The following is a 20,740-nucleotide window of genomic DNA, read 5'->3' as shown; positions in this document are numbered from 1 at the left end:
TAGCTGTATATTTAGACAGTGCTTTGAAGAATGCACCTAAAATTTAATAGTAAGTTAATATTGCAAGGTTTGATGAAGAGGGTGACTGTGGTTGGTGGCAGAGAAAGTTTAGCAGCTATGAATTTCAGAGATAGCTAGGAAATTGGTCTGGGATATTTACAACATCGACTGAGAACCAAGGACCCTAGGCAAAACACACAAATATTCAGAATTATGCTCCATAGTTTTTTTTGGTTTTATTTTGACATGAATATTGGACAACGTTTAAGCACAAAAAATCGACCACTGTTTGAATGACGGCAGAAATTAAAGAACACAACTTTATTGATTTGTTGTCTTCCAAAGTGTTATTTTTCTAGCAAAACATTTTCTGAAAAAACTTAACTTCAAGGTAATCCTCGAAGTAAATTAACCTTTAGGTTTCCAAAACTTTTTGACATGCTTCTTTTTCTTCAAAGGGTTGTGCACAATTTCCAAAAAGGGTGCCAGACCTGCTTTAACTCATTGAGGAAAGGGCAAATGCCTCTAGTTTACCCCTTAAAATGCCACTGCTCAACAAAGGAAAAAGAAAGCTATTGCATATGCTTGCAACTATGCTGGACTTCTTGTGCTCCCGCCATGGACCATTTCATTTTATTTCTATCATACATGTTATAAGCAATTAATTAAAATTATTGAATAGATCTGAAGTTGCCATATTTAGAAACTAGAAACATCTCATTGGCCTCGTCAAGGCTTGCTCTTGTGAAAGGTGGTCTTTTTTGGACAACAGAGCCCGTTCCACCAAGAATTGTGATGCAAAAAGGAGGTGAATCAAGGGGTTTTAGTCGGGCTATCTTAGTTCTCTTATTTTATCTTGATAAAACCCAATGAATTTACTGAAGATTGTGCATAAAATACCCATCATTAAATGTTTGTTTATGGGTATATTTAAATGAAGTTCTGCATGTGGAAATGGAAAAGAACATCATTTTGTTTGGAGAGTATATGACAGGGCAGAAGTAGATTGTCAAAGCATTTGGTGTCTGCCATTCTTGCAAATCTAGTAAAAACAAAAATGGCATAGATCATCACATTTTTCCATCAAGTTTGAAAAGTCATTTGTTTTTAAGTGAAATTGTAGTGATTATCATTTTAATGCTTTATAACAGGGATGAAAAAATTTTGAGAAAAAAGATAGAAGACCAAGTTGCTCATGAAAGAAAAGCCTACAAGAATGTTGAGAAGGTGGTTCTGTCTGATTCAATTGAAAAGAATGAATTTCAAGACATGGTATACAGGTTTTTGTTTAAGTTTGTGAACATCTATAGTTTTGTGTTTATAGTTTTGATAGTCATTTTTTCTAATTTCTGGTCCTTATGAAAAATAGAAATTTTCAAATTGTTTTTATCTATATACATAATTACCATCATTTTACCATAAGACCTTTATAAATCAAAATACCAAATACCAAATACAGCTAAGCCCTAACCTTGCAATAGCCTACTCTTGAATCAAACCCCCACCTCAAAGTCACTTTCTGCCATTTTGTAAATCTACTCTAAAATATTATACTACCTTCAAATAAGTGCCCTTTTTGAATAACCTACCAACCAAGAATTTATTTTTGATAATTAGCCTTAGGAATCAGTTCTCTCAGCTTGAGGCATGTGGTTGCACAACCCGTTGCTTGGCATAAGCTAAACTATGTAGGCATATTATCACACACTTGCTACTCAAAATGTAGCGATAGAGCATGCCACAGCCATTTGAATTTTGTAAATATTACTTTTTAGTTAGAAGCTTTGTCTTGTTGCCACTGTATAACTACAGAAAGTAATTTTTAGATTGAAAACATGTTAACAGTCTAGCTACATCTGTTCAGTACATTACTGTATGAATTTATGTTGGGACCAAAGTTTTCGAATTTCCTTTCGTTGGTGAGACTTTATTTAAGATTTAAGATTTAAGATGGCATGCAAAACTGTAACATCAATAGAACTGGTATTACTGCTTTTCCGTGCGATTTAAGCTTGATTTTATGAATTGCATCCCTCAATGAAAGATTTTACTTGGAGGCAAACAATCAGCCATACACCTGTTAAAATCTTTACAGAGAGGCCTTCTAGGTATCTTTTTAATCTATTCATTGCCACTCTTATTATCTTTTATTGCAAAACACAACTATGCTAGTGGTGGCTGATGTAGCTATTTGACATTTTTGCCACTAAACGTTTCAGCTAAACGAGATCATGCCCGGCCACTATTCAGACATTGTTGAAGAAAGATCAATTTCAAAACAGTGTGGCTACCCATTATGTTCCAATGCTTTGAGCAAGGTAAGTGATCAAGGTTGTGAGTGGATTTGATTTTAAACAACAGAAATTTCAACACTGGCAGGGGATTTGTTCTTTCTTTGACTTAGCTTAATCTGTTCAACAACACTGTACACATCAAGCTTTCCTGACTCAGGAAAATACAATTGCAATATGGTCTTTGGTTAGTTTGATATTTTGGAGCAAAATGCTGGAATAGCAATGTGTTAATTTCACTTACCCATCAAAAACCAAAAGCCTTTTAATACTTTCCCGATTCTAGTTGACTTGGTGCAAATGAATACTTTTGCCACCCTTTACTTATACCTAAGCTTTAATAGAAAGTCCACGTGGAGATATCTCATATCAAGTCTGGAAAAGGGTGCTCTCTCCTTGATTAGCCTTGCTATTGAGAGAAATTTCACTTCATGCAATTCATTACATACAGGCTTTTGGTGTATTGGTCAGGAATTAAGAACATCCTGTTCTATAACCCTAAAGTGTATACAGCTCTACCTAGAAAGCGTCAAACATTTTCTGGCAAACCAGTAAACAGTTTTTTATTATAAATATACAACAAATTTTCTATTTATAATGTTATTATATTTTAACTTCGTTTTATATTTGCTTTGTATATAATTTTTATTGTACATAGTTTATTGTCTAGTAGAGCAACTGAGAAATTGTATGTAGTGAAATTTTTCAAAGAATGAAACTGAATTAGATGTAAGTTATAAAAGATATTTGCCTAACCATCAACTTTTTCAGTGGGTGGGTACAAGACTCTCTGTAATGTTGTGCCATGCCCCATAATAAGCATAATATGATTTTCGTTTAGCTTATATGAGCTATTGGTGAATTTTGTATATGTTTAGTGTTTGTGAATGCATGCTTGTCAGTCAATGTCAGGGGCAAGGCGTTGTGGAGGAGTATAATAGGGCAAATAACTCGATAGGTCATCTGAGTTCTTTTAATTTGCCCTATGCTTTATTAATTGTAAATATGTTTATTCATGTAGCATTTAATTAGAAGCTTGAATTTATTATAATTGAATTGAATTGAATTGAACTGAATTGAATTGAATTGAATTGAATTGAAGGAGGCTATTTGTTAAACTTTCCTTGCTTTCTCTATTGCTTGTAAGCTTAATTTTTTCAAAACGTTGTCGCCAAACCCATGTTTTTTCTTTTCTGTTTGCATAGCAATTTAATGAACTCTTGTCTATTTTACAGGTTCCTAGACAAAAATTTCATATATCGATGGAAAGGAAGCAAATTTATGACATAACCGAAAGGAAGGTTAGTTTGCTAAATGTTTTTAGAAAAATAAGCATTGCTTTTTTACTCAGGTTGATGTTCAGCCTCTGCCATGCTTGGCAAACATTCAATGCACAAAACACTGTTTAAAGGCCATATGTCTCTTTAGCGGTTGGCTAATAAAACAAGAGCGTTTGGAGTGATCGGGTCACAAAAACGGATACTGTCAAAAACAGAGCAGTGTGAATGGGGCCCACGTTACAGTTTCATGTTTTGCCAGCACTTGCAATTATATTGGGTAATGTACGGAGTTTTCGACGTTGTTTGATGGACTTTGAAGACATAATCGAACTTTCAATTGCTGTCAATCATCACAAAATGCTTATATCGATGCCTGACCACCATAACGAGCAAGTTATCAAGAAATTATTTTGTAGCTCGTTTCTCCTGCCAAATCTATTTTTGTAATGTTTGCTGATATACGATTTATTTCGTTGTGGTCAGATCCTTTACTTCCCTTTATTCCATCCAAGGTTTTGACAATGATGCACAGAGCGCTATTTCCACGTGACCGTATATCCATTTTAGTCACATGAAATTATTGGATAATGATATTTTTTCACAGAAAATTTCTGTATAGACTATCACAAAAAATTCAGTAGCAAAAAGTTGCTGATAATATCTTAAATTCTCTTTCTTATTTATGTATCTCTTGCTTTCTTCAACAAAATAATTTCATTGCACATTGGAGACTTTTAATATAACAAATTCCAAACTGTGTGTAAGAAGGAAGAACCGCAGGATAGGCTGTCAGCCGGATTCTGTGAATCTTGCAATGATTAATAATACGAAAGATATTCAGGAACAAAGCAATACGACGACGAGAATCCAATGTAACGAGATAAAATTTTCAAAATAAATTAAATTTAAAGTGCCACTGAATTGAAAAAAATGAAATTTTTTTTATTGTTGATTCTGGTAGACTAATCATCGCTGATTTCGAAAAAAGGTTTAGTTTTTTAAATTGGGGCCCACAAATAGGGGTTTCTGGGGTTCTTTTGCGAGTAGGTCGTGTGAAAAGAGGCTGGGGCGAGTGACGCATTAAGATTTATATAGTCAATTCAGCCATAGTGAGGCCTGTAAGAAGATAAAAAGTTACAAATTGTGTGAAACATGATACAAGCATGAAACTTGATAGAGATAGGCAGTTTGATACGCAGAAAAAGATAGGGTGTGAATAGACGCTGACAAATATCCCCTTGTGCTATTTATAGAGTGGGGTACCAGGTCCCAGATCTCTAAGCAGTGATTGTCATAATTTAACTTTTAGATCGCGATATCAGCGTGGAACTTTGTAGAGATAAGCAGTTTGATACGCTAAAAAAGATAGGGTCTGAATAAACGCTGAAAAATACCCCTTATGCTATTTATAGACTGGGGTACCAGGTCCCAGACCTCTAAGCAGTGATTGTCATAATTTAACTTTTAGATCGCGATATCAGCATGGAACTTTGTATAGATAAGCAGTTTGATACGCTGAAAAAGATAGGATGCGAATAGACGCCGAAAAATTTCCCTTGTGCTATTTATAGACTGGGATACTAGATTTCAAACCTCTAAGCAGTAATTGTCACAATTTAACCATCAGATCGCGACACCAGCATAAAACGTGATAGAGATAGGCAGTTTGATACGCCAAAAAAGATAGGGTGTGAATAGAAGCTCAAAAATATCCCACCGTGCTACTTATAGACTGGAGAACAAGGTTCCAGATAAAGCAAGTTATTTTCATAATTTTCATTTTGGATCACGATACCATGACAATGATGCTAACAATGATGCTCCTGCTATAACCAGGGACGCCAAGACGCTCCGTAAGCCAAAACGGATATGCGAAAAGATATTTGCAACCACGAATTCTAGATTAGCTTAAATTGATTATTTTTCTTGCAAACGTTTAAAAAGTTTTGCTTTTTAAGGAATAATTTTGTTACATTTAATCAATTCAATTTAAAATGAACTTCTTTACTTTTTGAGGCCCCCTGACCACGAGGCTCTGGGGCAATTTATCCTATCTTGACGGCCCTGGCGATAACTGATGCTTCGACAGTGGCAAAGCAAGTTGGAAAGTGGGAAAAGCGCCGAAAAATGTGCATTTTGTGTGGTATTATAATAGATCAACTTTTTCCCTTGATCAATTTGCTCACTTTTATTCATAATTTGTAAAGCTGTTGGTAAAAGCATTCTTATTCGACACGCTCAATAATTTACAAAAGGTAAATGATCGGCATGAAGTCTTGGTAAAAACTGCACGCAAAAAGTTTGCTTATTTCGCATGGGCTCGGAATTTTCGCAAGAAAATACATTGCACATGTCTTGTAGTTAGATAGCTAGTGATATTTAGAGCACAAGTATCGCACTATTTCCATCCACTTCGCGTTTTTTTTGGTTTTTTATCGCACTCGAAATACAGTTTTCAGTACTGAAGCCCGCATCACTTCCGCGACTTATAAACGTTAATGCGTCACACATTCCTGAAATTCCTCACAGACCGCGCACAAATTTTCGCACAAAAAGTCTTGAAAATCGCAACTTTGAAGCGCTGTAGCTTCAAAACGCTTCACAATTCCGAAAAACGAACTTCACCATCGGAATCAGGAGCACTGACTTGACTTAGAACATCAATAAAAAAAATTTTGATTTTTTCAATTCAGTGGCACTTTAAGGAATACTAATTCCAAGCTACTTTTTCACGGGCAATTTATAGACAAGTTTTTTTCCTGAAAATATTTTTGATGAAATATGTATGATATTTTTCATCAAGTGTTTTATATCTGCATCCTTGGTTCGTTTTGTTATAATATCTAGAAGGCCATGTTTATCAGATCCTTAAAATTGTCGACCACCCTTTTATTTTCATGCATCTATTGAATTACTGCAACTGGAATTGAAATTACATATCTCCTTGAACGAACATTTTTCAGACGTTAATAAATCTTAGGATTCTTAGAATTTTTACTTGCATTTCCAGTTCATGGTTCGTTGCGAGTAAACTGTTATGCTAAAACTTCAAGCTTCTCTGGTCTCATCTCTTTAAAGTTCGCGATTCATCCCTAAATATGAATAAAAAAAGCGATAAATTAAGTGCAGATAATTTTCATATCATTTACGGTATTATTTAATGTATCGATGATGTTTTGTTTTAAGAGTACAGACAACTCTATGGAACTCTCTTTTAGACTGTAAAAATTTTCCAATTACAAAATGCTCAATTTATACGAGTTTTCGAAATATCTTGGATTTTGCCTCTGTTATTCCTAAATTTAAAGCGTTTTCCCGTGTAATTGCAACTTGGAAAACAGTTGTAAATCAAGTCGCTAGTGCGTATTATATTTACGGTACGGCATGGAGGTAGGCCCGAACTTAATCATTTTTCCCCGGAGAAAATTTGACAAAAATGACTTAAATAACAGCCATTTATTTAACAGCCACGAAAGTATATTTGTAGTCAACCCTTATCGTTAATATGCTTTAAGTTTGAACTAGAAAAGGCTGTTTTCCTCAGGTAATGGTGTGATGTGGAGCTATAAAATTGGTCGAATCACTTAAAGTCAAAATTTTAGAGATTCGGATCACAGGGGTATTTTAAAGGGTTTATCGAAAGATTTTCAAGGGACCGGAAAAATTTGTTCAAATTAGTAAAAGTTCGAATTACGAAAGTTCGAATTAGACAGAGTTGATTGTGTTGTTAGGATGAACGTTACAAGCTCTGCAGGTTTTGCCGCTCATTCTTAAGTCGAGTGCAGTATTGTCATCATTTGGGAATGTAAATGATCACACTAAAAGCGTATGATCATATCAGTGAAAATATAACATTCTAACTGGTGTGAACGAAGCCTAAGTAGCCCCGAAGATGAAAACATATCTGTTAAATAAGCACCGAGGAAATCAAAATGAGTCATGGCAACATGATACACCGGTATTACTTCACGTAAGCAAGGTCTCAACTTCTTCCCTTTTTTAGTTGGAGGTGTTAGAGAAAGGGCGAAGCCCTAACAAGGGAAAATAGGGAGGGGTTTAGGAGGAAAGATCGAGCTTATTAATTTTAGATTTGAATAAGACAGGTTATAAGCTACGTGAATATGCCCTAATTTGCTTAAATGAGTACATGAGACCGCTTTCATTGTTATAAAACAACCGATAGCTCCCATTTTAGACTTTGCTTTTCCTTGAAGCCTTTTATTTTATTCTTCTATTGTGTAGAATCCAAACTTATGTAAACAGATTTTCTCTTTTTTCTCTTTTCTACAAATTTGATATCTTGTCTCTATCTTACAGTGTTACTGCAGCAGCCAGTGTTATAAAAATAGTAAATATGTTGCATCGCAGATCCCCTCATCTCCTCTATGGCTGCGAAAAGACAAGTAAGTATATAGAATTGAGCCATATCATCAACGCCTTTGATTTGCCATTAACATACAATGTTGCAAATTGTAGACGCATTAAGCAAGAAAGATTTTTTTCATTGATGTGTTTTGGAATCTGTCTACAATCTTTACTTTTTTAACAAAAATTGGTTGATTTTGCAAAAAAGTTTTAGTAACATGTTTCAAAATGTTTGCTTTTCAGAGCCATTTTTTAAATTCTGCACAACACAAAGATTGCTAACAATTTATTAGTGCTGTGCTGTACATAGGTTTTGTGTTTTTTGTTCCCTTTAGAATTGAAATCGAGTTTCTTGAAGATAAATTGAAGGTAGAGGACGAGCCGGTAGAGCAGGAGTGAGTGTTTTTCATGTTTATCTTTTTTAAACTTTAATTTGACTAGGCAGTTTCTGTAATATTGTATGTTCCATGCTTATATTGTCTATCAAAGCTGCGTGTTATAAGCTGGACAATAGAAAAGTTCAATCCTTGCCAAGGGGAGGGGAGGGGGTGATTTAGCAGTGAACCCTCGGGTTGCCACTTTTGGATTTTAAGATTTTGGTGTTCTATCTATTTTGGTAAGAATTGAAGCTGTCATTTTTTTGAAATTTGGTCTTACTTTGTTTTGTGTCGTTGTTGCTGTGTGCTAATGATACTGCAGAGAGTCATTGCAGATTTTTATTGGTTGCTGAAGGTTCATGTAGGTCATAGCTCATTGAAGATCATTCTCCTCACTTTAATTCATTTCACAGTCAACCAGCGCATTTCTTTTTATACAGCAAAACACTATCCCCCTTACATTATAACTGCAACATTTTACGTTTTGTATTTGAATGATTTTTGTATTTTTCAGGATTTTTGATGCTGATGATACCAAACTAGAAAATATGCATCTTTCATCTCCGGTGGCTGTTATAAAGGAAACAGCCACTGAAGAAAAGCAAATTAGACCTGGGCATGAAGCCCATTCGAAGCCTGGCGATGAAACTTTAGATTCGTCATATACCAGCCATCTAGAGACTGCTAATATCCCCTCGAAATCTACAAGCATCAGTACGAAGTCGATGAAACTTGAAGGTGTTTCTAAAGGCGGTAGTACAAAGCTGATTGACCTTCCGGAGGAGCCTGTAGCGAAGGGGAAAGACATTGACACTGATAAGTTGTGCAGTCTGCTGCAAGAATGGTGTACGGTTGATACATATGAATATTTCAAAATGATACACAGCGAAGTTGAAAGTCAAGACGAAACTCAAACCACACAAGGTATTTAGAAATTCATTCATAGGCACCAGGATTTGGTGGTATTATGTTCCAACTGAGTGATAATAATCTGTATTTGGTAATTCTTAAACTTTCGAACTCACCATAGCTTTATATTTTGTCATATGATATGATAATAAGTGTATTTACCCAGTAAGGTAAATGTGTTTGCCTACATATACAATCCATACTTCAGGGAAGTGCCAGTTGAGAAGTCAGTTGGCCTGGGCCAATGACGGCATGATGATGTTCGGATTACAAGCTCTTTCACTCGCTGCCTTTAGCCCCCTCCACTCCAAATGCTACGTAAAACCGATAATATGAATTTAACAGTATTATATTCTATCAAGTAATACGACTTAAAACTTAGTGATAACAATGTCATCAAATATGGTGTTATCTGATACAAATCATTTTTTCCTGATGTCGTATTTTATGCACCATAAAAAGACCAATTTCTAATGCTTGCATAGTAGCTTTCTACGAATTCATTTTTCTACAAGACCTTCGTGTCTTTTTTGGTACATTTTCGCTAATCCTTAATTTTTCTATGTATTTATGATATTCGAAAAGTTGAATACTGACTGCGTTGCATATTCTAGTCTAATTAATCGATTCTAAAATTGCTGCAAATGTCATGAACATCTCATAAGTGGCTGAGCAATACTTGTTTTTCCATTGATAACATACTCAAATGGAAAGTCAAATGTCTTTTTTTGTTTACAAGCTGAACAAAGGTCGTCATTCGAGAGAAGGAAAAAGTCAGCAAAACGATTTTTGCAAGAAAACGAAGAATGGGAGCAGGAAGTGACTTCAAAAGATGTAGGACCAGTTGTAAGTATCAACATATCTGCTTCTTTATAATTATCATCATGTTTATAGAAAGATCTAATATCAAAACGGACTTTCCTTAGATAAAACATTTATTTTGTCGGATGGGTGAATCGAAGATATGCTTGTTTTGTTCCATTTAAATCTATTACTTCCAGCATGTTTTGTATTGTTATGTCTGTCCGTTTTGTTGAAATGTAAAGTGTCTAAGATATAAGTAAATTTCAATCACATAAAAGCAAACAGTCTCTTCAAACAGTTCAAATTCTATCTAAATTATCAAATAGCATTTTGATATTTTAAATAGGAAATGATAAAATATTATTTTTCAACAATTATGAATCTGCCTTGTATCATCTCATTTTTCTACTTCATATGCTAATTCTCATTTTGGTAAACTAAATATTATTCAAGTCTTAGTATGGTGTTGACCGTTCAGTAGTTTGATGTTAAGTGACAGGCTATTTTTGTTTGATTTGTTCACCATTAGGTTTCAAAGAAATTTGTATCGCCACTAATTGATTCAAAATCCCAACAAAGCATCAGAAGAAGAATAGTTTCCGAAAAGCTGAAACATAGGTCAGTTTTATATTTTTCTGCTCTTCGAGTATAGCAGATTCATTATATGCACACTTGTCGTTCACACACGAATCAAGACAAATCTCTAAATACCTGTTGCAAAGATGACAACTGTCAATTTCTATGAAAAAAGATTGTCACAGCTGTGCTTGTCTTGTAATAGCTCTACATTTTTTATGTCATTTTATTTTTCTTTGCTTATTATCAGCCCATCTGTTAAAGACAATACAGGTTATCCACAACAATTTCAAATTGCCAGGCCAGTCGTCTGCTTTGTTTGAATGCAAAAGGTCCATAGCTCGTCCGAAATGTAGCAATAATAAACGACTCTGTTGCACAGGGGGACAGTTCTTGCTTCACTTTTCTTTCACTTTTTCGATTGCTGTTATTTTGCCTCTGTTCATAAATTTATGAAAATAGACCAGATTACAGCGGTTTGATGAGGAAAAAGACTGTGCTCATGTGGCCATGTCTGAGCCAATTTTAAACACATTCAACTGTTTTGCATATATTTAGAGGTATTTCATAATGCTTTTTCGGGCTATAGGGTCCATATTCAAAATTCTGAAAAAAGATTTTTCTGACGTCAACGCTTAACAACTTTATGATATCACTGCTGTAAAAGGCTTTCTCTAAATGAATTTGTAATGCGTAAAACGAGTGCAATCCTGCAATCAAAGTTATGTAGTGCCTTTTCAATAGAAAAACATTTGGGATGTTCATCGCAGTCTTTCAATAGCAAATTTGCTTGATTTTGTTGCTTTTTTGAAGCTAGTGGTGAAAACACGATAATTGAACAATGTAAAATTGCCTTTAAAAAATAGCAGTGAAGATGCTCTGTTATGAAAAGAAGATAATTTCTTTGCCGGGATAATAATCCTGTTCTTTTTCAGTCTTGTTAACTTTGCCAAATTCCCATATTGTCTTCTCTTACACATGCTGCTCTCAAAAGGCAGAGTATATAAGGCACGGTAGAATAAATTTGGCAAAAAAGTACTATAAAATTTGTATCAGTCAGTTCTTTGGGTAATTCTTTTTAATATTATCATGCAAAAGCAAACGGCAAAAGCGTTTCCCTTAGTAACTGCTGCATCTGCTATACTGGTGTAGGGTCCTGTGAATGACTGTTTTATGAAATGACTATTTTTAAAGTGTCAAATTTTTAGGTGTCCAGTGTTAAGTGTCAAATTTTCGATAAAGATGAGCTTTAAAATACTAAGCATGATCGCCTTTTTATGCTTACATGTTTCTAAGGATGATGAATTCCTACAGTTATTATTAAAATGGCATGGGACTGCTTTGAGCGTGATGACATAGGCCGCGTTATGCTGTGTTTAATAAACTCAAACATGGCTTTGAAAAAAGCAAACATTTAGTAAACTAAAGCTTTTCGTCTGATACTCTTCAGAGTTTAAAACGTCAGAACATAGACCGAAAACTCTACGCTAGGAAATATATATACCCAGTTGTGGATCGAAATAGGCCAATCAGAAACACGAGCACATGACTGTTGAGGTTGACCAGTCAGTGCCGCTTGCCTATTGAAAATGTTACCAATGAAGTCCTAACGTGAAAACAAACTCCTTTTGTCTACACAGTAGCGGTTTTTTGGTGCTCATGTAGATAGATTCCAAAACTGCTAGGTGGAACGACGATCGGGCTTTACCAATAATCCGAAACATGTCGCCATTATAGTTTTTTGCACAATCTTGGTTTTCCAAAAGATTTTAAAAAAGTGCTAGCCTTTTATGAAGTCAAACTATGATGAAAATTGACCGCAAGCACAATTGTAATTTTTAGTCTAGCAATGTCATCCATCAAATAGTAGGGTTGAAATAAGGAGCAGGAGTGTTAATAAATAACAAACAAATAAAGGAGCTCCTGTATATGGCAGACATCAGAGTAAGCTACATAAAAAGGTTTCAACACTGTCAAAATGCATTTAAAGTTTCTGTGTTTTCTTTTCCGTTTAAAACCATAACGAGTAATGTCTTAATGTTTACTTATCTTTCGTTCTCAATGATGAATTACTTTGTTCAAAGTTTGCGTGGGTAGGGTGGGTTAGAAGGAATTGGGTAGCTTGATTGCGTGGACAGGGTGGATTAGAAGGGGTTGGGTAGCTTAATTGCGTGGGTAGGGTGGGTTAGAAGGGGTAGGGTGGTTCAGAAAGGATTGGGTAGCGTGTTCTATCACGTTAAGATCTGTAATTTGTAACTTTTTGTTTTATTCTATTTTATGCTGTTTTTTATAGTTTAAATGACTTGAAAATAATAATTGAAAATTAATGAAATGAACAGGGCCTTAAAGAAATGTAGCGACGCTGCCAGGAAACTTTTAGCACAAATTTATTGCAGGAAATTGTTGCTGTTTGCCAGGAAATTTTTAGCGTGAAATCTCCATTGCTTGATTTCAATATGAACATTTTTTCATGCTATGCACTCTTTCTACGAAAAGGTGTTTTCTTGTGATATACAAACATACTGTATAACTTTTGTTCTGCGCTACTAACAAAAAACAAAGATTAGCTTTCAAAATACAATCATCTGGTATTATCAGCATCTGTTATACCAAATTTCGGGCATGATTTTCAGCTACTAATTTCATTAAAGGAAGCTAAAACAAAGTTCATTTCTTTCTATACATTAGCCATTCTATATATGTAAAAACACTTAAAGACAGCCAATCTTGCTACGTCAATTGTTTTGAAAATGAACATGCCCCGAACCCTGCGTGGATGTGGCCATTATTATTCGTCTTCTCGACTGGCATTCACATACATTTTTCATCGCTTGCTTTATAGAATGTAAGCGTTTTGGTCTTACATCTTTGTCTCTAGCACCACCTCTGATAGAAACATTAATTTTAATCATTCAAAAATAAAAAGTGTTCTTACATGTTGTATGAACTTTTAGCTTTGATGATAAAAATGAGCAGCAAACATGAATCCCAGAGCAAGATGTAGGATGAACCAATACTTAAAAAGTATCTAGTTTGCTAGTACTGATATGAAATTTGATCAAAGTTATTATAGATTTAATATCTACTAACTTTAACCTTGAGAGCAAACTATTAGTATTGTGCTCGGTCATGTTCTTCTTGATCATCTAATACAGTATAGACAAAATTATTGCTGTTCGAATAGCTATCATCAAAAATCGAGGACCAGCAATAAAATCTTTTTTAGTATGACAGTTTATTTTTAGGACAAATTTTTAAACAAATCAAACAACTTAAAGTATAACTTTCAGAGCCTGGAAATTTTGTCGAAGCTTCACAGGAAATCTTGAATTGTTTATTTTTGCTGCCAGAAAGAAAAGCCCTTTTTCAAGGCCTGGAAATAAATGTTGAAATTAGACATTTATCTTTGTAACTATTATAGAATTCTTTTGATTGTTAACAGATTTACAAATTTATGTAAACTGTTAGTTTCTCATTATCAATTTTTATATTCTTTTGAATCAATGGCCAAATGTTACAACAATGTGTCCTGCCAGTGAGCACCCCTACAGAATAAGGCCAAAGTGTCCATATGAAATTTTCAAATGAGTGTCCTTAGCACTTATGCAGTCATTTGCTGTTTAAGATTGAATTTTGCACTCTGCTGTCAAAATTTAAGACAAAAAGCTAAACGTTTTACAAGAAAGTATGTTGTGTTTGCCTTCGCTTGCAGTTGCTAATTTCTTTCTTTAGATCATTTACAAGTAACCTGAGATCAGGTGCTCATGGCAGAGGAGGCTTTTCCATCCAAGCTTTTAGTCTGAGCCTGATCTCAGGCTAGTTTACTAGTTGACTCCATATCCCTGTTATCTTTCCTGTTCTTTTTCTTTGTTTACATTGAAATACTTGTTTACATTGTCAAATTCCTATTTTGTCTTCTCTTGTACATACTTGCTCCAAAAAGTTTTGTTTATGAATTTCACAACATCAAAAATAAATGCTGCTTCTTTTTGTTTCACAGCTTTACAGAAGTTTTTTCCGAGTTATGTCTTTCATTAGCTGACTTCAAATTTGACCTGACATCACTCATAAAAACGTTCAAGTAAGTTCAGTTGTTTGTTGACAAATGAAACTGAAAAATGTTAATTGAAAATCTTTCAGTTATTTTAGCTTTATTTCAGTTATTATTTTAGGTAATTTTGATTTCATAAGGGTGTCTATGTTAACAAGATATACTTGATGTGATTTAGCAACTGTCATGCATATATAAGATGCAATATATCACCAGGTCAGAGATACCATATAGTCTAGAATGAAATATAACCATTATGACAATGATAAGGGTGCCAGATTCTCCATGAATTTCAATAACTTTGTTTGACTTTTCACAGGTTTACAAGTCAGAATATAACATTGCATCCAAAAGAATGGAAGGTTGTTGCAACAGCTATTTTGCATATGTAAGGTCCTTTTTTGCTTTGCTTTGTAAACAACTCTTATAATAGTTTTGCCTTTCATCTATCTCTTTTGAGGACTTTGCATAGTTTATCTTAAGTTAAAGTCTATTCTATAGATAGAAATTTATTTCAAAAAGTACCCATAATTCTTAGATTTTGTTCTTAGGAAAAGCAGGAATAACTGTGAAAATATCAAGATAGAATGTTATTTTAATGGGACATTGCATAACTTTTTACTTAACCAATTATACCCACATGCATCCTTTGGTTATTCATTCCTCTCACCCAAATAACTATCTGAAAGCAACTACATAATTGAAGTTGATGTAGATACACCTATAGTTAGTAGAATTCAAACAAAGGCTAGCAATTTATTAAAAGTTGTCAAAATTTATTCTAGGGTTTGCCTGCAAGAGAAATCACTTAAAGAGTCAATTGCTGCAAGGTCCAAGGAACTTGAAGTGATATTAAAAAGCTGTGGAATTGATCAAGATAAGTTTGTGAAACTTGTAAATATACTAAACAAAAGTACAAATAGAGAAAAACCTCATATACATCAAGATTCAGGTAAGGATTTACCAGATCTTGATTATGATAATGATTCTCTGGATTAAGGATTATATAAGTATGACAGTGATTCAAAGCATGACCCTATGGAAAGATGGACTGTTTGAAAACTTAGTCATTCATGTTGAATCATTCATTATGAAGTCAGCTTGCAACTGACTGGAGGTGCAATTATATTCTGTCGCAAATGGATAGTATCAAATTGATGACAAACAGTTTATTGGATGCACTTATTGGAACAGGTAAATTGGCCTGGTACAAAAACTCAGATATATGAAAATCAAGAAGACACAACTGTGAGGTAAACATGAAAGGCCATAGAGAGGCTTTTTGAATAGGCAGCTGTGATTTGCAGGCTCTACGAATATTTCAATGTACAGTGTAACGGAACAATATTCTGCACAGTGTGTTTTGTCAGGGGAAAGAGAAGGCTAGAATAATTTGGGTTAAAGTGATCATCATTTGTTTGGAAGCCAATTTTTTCAGTATCCATTTTACTATAAAAATGTGTTGGGTTATGGTAAATATTTGATGGGATTCAGCTGACTTAAAAAAATCACAATCTAGTACTTTTTCTGATAATCACAACACTTAACATTTTTGTCAGGCTCCATCAAAGGATTGTTCAATGCAAATGGACTCTTAACTGAAATGAAATTCTACCTTTTTCATTCAACTTTCTAGCAAAAACTACCTAGTAGATGGGCTTTTTAGTCCAAAATGGGAAAAAGTGTTTCCCCATTTCCACCCTATGATATTAAAGGTGTTTTGTACCTCATTGTATAAGAAACATTTATTAATGTAATAATTTTTTAAGAAATAGGAGTATAATGTTATGTCACTTTAGACTCTGGTTGATAAGTGGCAATGTCATTGTGGCATGTCCAATTGCAGAAACTTTCTCTTGATTTTGCATTGATATTATGGTGTTTTAAGAGGTTCTTTTATCAAACATGCAGAGTCACTCTAAGCTTTCTCTAGCATGTTTACCTTCTACTCTCATCTTTTTGTACCATGGTTGCCTCATGATATGCCAAAAGTATGATAACTGGTGCTGCACAAGTACTCCTGCTATTTTCCTTTCTGTCCATGACATGTGCCAAGTTTTACATATAAGCAAGGCATCAGTTGCTATGAAGGCTCAATGGTTAGGCTATGAGGAATGCTCAGTAGTTGGGAAGTTAGTAACAGAAAAGAATTGTGATTGAGTCTTTTAACAGTGAGAAATTCATTTATAGGATTAGTTTGGTACTGTTTGCTGAAATTTGAAATACTATATATAAAGAATAAACTATTCTAGTCTAATCAAATAAGTTTTGGTACCACAAAATTTGAAGATGGCACAAAATAGCGAAACATTGCATACAAAAGTGCTTTTCATCCGACACTCTTCAGAGTATAAATGTCAAGCTATAACCAAAAGTAACAGAAAATGTATTTCCAGTTGTTCATTTAAAACAATTGGAAAGGAAGTCTTAATAGTATGGATCAAAGATTCTGTTTGCACTCTACATGGTTAATAAAACAATTTCAAGTTTGACACAAACATGGTTTAAGTAACTACTTCACCATGATTTTGTCAAAAGTTTTTATATTCTCAAACTTTCCTGAAATTTTAAGATCAGTGATGCTGTACCATTTTATGATGTTAATTATTGCTGCTCCATCAACACATTGTCTTTAACAACACATTGTCGTTCATCGAAATCTATAAACACAACTTATCAAGATTTTGTGGTAAGATCCTTTCTAATGAATCAATGGTATGGATTTTATTTCTATTCTCCATTATTTCTTCATTGTTCATGTCTCTTCTTATCAAGAGTGAATTGAATCCAACTTGTCTTGAAGGAAGATAGTCAAGCTGGATACTGTCTCCAATATGCAGTGCTTCACAAGGTTTCAAATTCTCAGCTAAAACCAAGGCAGCTGAAAACATCTCTGTATTTGGTTTAGCCTTGCCAAAAACCTTTGAGCATAAAACCAAGTCAAAATATTTTTCCATATCCATTTGATCCAATAAAATGTACAAACGTTCATCAAAATTTGATATTATTCCAAGTTTTAAATCTGTTTTTGATTTTAGCTCCTTCAGCACGCTAAGAACTTCTGGGAACAATTCGTGTTGTCCTTTCATACTATAGTCAGTATATAACTGATTAGAAATACTCCTTATGACCTTTTTGTCTCGAAGGCCTAAGTTGTAGAATACTCTTTGAACTACCTCATACCACCAATCTTCGGTTGATATTCCTTTTTCGTATCCATAGTTTGGAAGACGCCGAGTGACTTCTTTGTATGCTTTTGAAAATTCCATGTCAGTGTCATCAGCATTAAATGTCATTTTAGTTGCTCCGTAATATTTATTTGCAACTGCAGCATAATATCCACCCACTGGACCACGTATTCTAAGAAGTGTGTTTGAAAAGTCAAATGTTATAAGCTTGAATCTCATATCTGTTTAATGAATGAGTTTCCTGCTCATCTAAAATGGATTTATATTTTTTATTTAATACGATGTGGCTACTGTCCGACGTCAGGGATTACTCTTTGTGACAGTGGCCTACATCTGTCAGTGTTTCCAATGTTGAATGCAGGCCAGGAGCCATGCTGCCGTCGCCTCGATATCGTGGAGTATTGTTGCGGGGCGGGAAGAAGAGTCGCGGGAAAAAGAAGTCACGGGAAGGAAAAGTTACAGGGAAAAGTCATGGGAAGACAGTCACGGAAAGAAAAAATCCGGAAAGAAGAAGCCGCGGGAAATAACATTGGCCACGTTTTCACTACGCGATAATCTGGTCTTCCACTGCTCACGACTTATTTTGAACATTTGCATCTTGTAAATGTTTCCATAGCAAGCGAATTAATTTTGCAAATTTAATGCACGCTAGGGTTGTTGCGGTTAGCGGCGACGTTTATTTAGCGTCTGAGAATTAGGAGGTTGACTCGAGTTTTTTATTGTTCCCTGATTTTGTATAGTTCTTGGTTGATAACAGCACATTGTTGCTGATGAAGCTTAAACCCTTACAGATATTGTCTTGTCATGTTATTATTTTTTCTGGTTTACTTGCTGATCGCTTAATAACAATTCCTTACCACCTTCGCGATTAGTCATGTACGCTATTCAAGATCACAGTGTTTCGTGCCGTTAATTGTACGCCACTTTATGGGGTTGGAATGGTCGGTGACTTTTAATGTTCGCGTAATTTTTCTCGTTGAAATTTAGTTCCTTAAATAATCGTTTACCTTACTCTATTTCAAATATTTTGACATAAACCTTATAGGTTGGTGAGAATAACCCTTTTTCAGAGTCCATGTAGTTGCATTGAAAACATTTTCACAAACGTTAGTCCATTTGCAAAGATGGTGAAATTATTACCTATGTAGAAAACAGATTTTGCTAGCAGAATAATAGAAGATATGGCGTTTTAAGAGAAACAAAAATCTTAAACAGTAATGGGTATCAGCTGATAGATTTCTACATAGTCAGAGATTGCTCTGTTTCCTTAAACATTATTCCCGTTCTCGAAGGTTATCTGGAGGAAATAGCTATGCATTGAAAAGAATGAATATTAATTAAAAGGTAATATGTTAAATCAAGTTTCATATGTTGTTTTCACTGGTGGTGTAGAATCCCGCTTGTGCCATGAATGCGATGGGGGTCATTTTCGTGTCTCCAGATGAGAGCTAGGTCCAATGGGTGCTTGCGTTGTCTCCTTCATCTATAATGATCATTGTTCTTTTGTTTCGATTATCTGACATCATGTACGCTTTTTACGGATTAAAGAAGAGAAAGCGCGCAAAATACTGATAGAATGTATAGAATACTAAAGACCGCGAATTATTTGTTGATATTTTGATTATGTCAGGAAGGGTTTGACTATCCCTAAAAGTTTCAGGCAGAATTTCAAATCTATCATCGTAATTTAATCATTCCAACTTACGTTTCCTTAATTCTTACTAATATGTTAATATTGCATTCTAACACTACAAATCCATTAATGCATCTAAAACAGCATTTTCTGTTAAAAATTAATCTTATCTGGCATGACTTGGTTCACTCGTTGTACTTGACACTGCTTTGGTAGGTATTCCATCATATCACGTTTCCTAGCTTCTTTCTTCATTTCATCAAAAGACATTTCATTAACGCTGGCCTATGTTGAATTAAACTTTGAAGGGTTTCCAGCTTCTCTATCTGTGCGAATATTGAAAAGATATGCCACTAGGGTAAGTCGTCTCTCCCGTTGAAAGCTTTTGTGCATATTTAATCACAGCTAGCTTGGATTTTGTTGGTAACAGCCTTGCGAATTCAAACAATAGCGCTCTTGATCCTTGCAGCAAAACGATGATTTCATGCAGCATCTCATTTTCATCAGCCCTGTTCGTAAAGAAGGCACTCTTACGTTTATTTTTTTCCTTTTTTGTTTGTATGGCTTAATTCCTCGAAATAGCTCTCCGGGAGCTTATAATTCAAGTGCTTTTTAGATGGGGGCTTATTAGAGAGGGTATTCTAAGGGGGCAATTCGAAAATTTGTGGTAATAAAGCAAATTTATACTCAGAATAGGTTAAAAGAAGGATCGAAACCCAGGGAGGCACTTAAATATTTATATACAGGGGTTCCATCCGCAGTGATCAAAATTCACCTAAAATAATCAAAAACAAAAGTTAACAGACCCAAAATTATCAGCTAAAAAGTGTTGATTAGGCCCAAAAATATCAAAATAAAAATCTTGTTGTTTGGCACACCAGTCATAGTAAGCCAAGAGACCACTAGTCATAGTAATTTAGACTGCTTCCTATAATAATAAGTTTAGAAAAATCATTCATTTATTCCTGTTTCTGATACTGTTTTGTTTTCGTTGAACCCGTATATATCAAAAGGTATACGAATAAATCACAAGAAAAATTCTTACCCATAAATATCAGACGGTCCCCTCTGTGCAAAAAGATTCGAGTGATCCCCCTGGGGATCGAACTAGGACGCTATATTTATCTAGATGAATTAGTGAAAGAGACTGCCACACCTTTGAAAGCTTAAATATCATGTAGCAAAAAGAATTAATTATTTGAATAGGCACTCCATGATTGCATATACTTTGAAAGATGGCGTGCGAAACAATTGGACCATAATTGG

General features: G+C 34.5%; 2 protein-coding genes across 2 annotated transcripts; one reads left to right on the top strand and one right to left on the bottom strand.

The window, feature by feature from the left end:
- Positions 1 to 790: 790 nt before the first annotated feature.
- Positions 791 to 16,575, top strand: LOC135693195 (putative RNA polymerase II subunit B1 CTD phosphatase rpap2). Its single transcript, XM_089111087.1, has 12 exons — positions 791 to 808; positions 1,152 to 1,272; positions 2,220 to 2,318; positions 3,527 to 3,592; positions 7,889 to 7,974; positions 8,272 to 8,331; positions 8,828 to 9,237; positions 9,962 to 10,068; positions 10,556 to 10,644; positions 14,603 to 14,683; positions 14,973 to 15,041; positions 15,439 to 16,575. Exons 2-12 carry the CDS (start codon positions 1,270 to 1,272, stop codon positions 15,650 to 15,652), a joined length of 1,284 nt encoding a protein of 427 aa, XP_088967213.1. The 5' UTR covers positions 791 to 808; positions 1,152 to 1,269; the 3' UTR covers positions 15,653 to 16,575.
- Positions 16,576 to 16,963: 388 nt separating this feature from the next.
- LOC135693204 (haloacid dehalogenase-like hydrolase domain-containing protein 3) lies at positions 16,964 to 20,032 on the bottom strand. Its single transcript, XM_065211604.2, has one exon. The coding sequence runs from the start codon at positions 18,058 to 18,060 to the stop codon at positions 17,314 to 17,316; it is 747 nt and encodes a 248-aa protein (XP_065067676.2). The 5' UTR covers positions 18,061 to 20,032; the 3' UTR covers positions 16,964 to 17,313.
- Positions 20,033 to 20,740: the final 708 nt, after the last annotated feature.

Source organism: Rhopilema esculentum, chromosome 11 (genome assembly GCF_057945365.1).
Source record: "Rhopilema esculentum isolate cy_ngs chromosome 11, ASM5794536v1, whole genome shotgun sequence".
In the NCBI taxonomy this organism is placed as follows: domain Eukaryota; kingdom Metazoa; phylum Cnidaria; class Scyphozoa; order Rhizostomeae; family Rhizostomatidae; genus Rhopilema; species Rhopilema esculentum.
The sequence above is the reverse complement of the archived record's forward strand: the minus strand, read 5'-3'. Positions and strand labels throughout refer to the sequence as shown.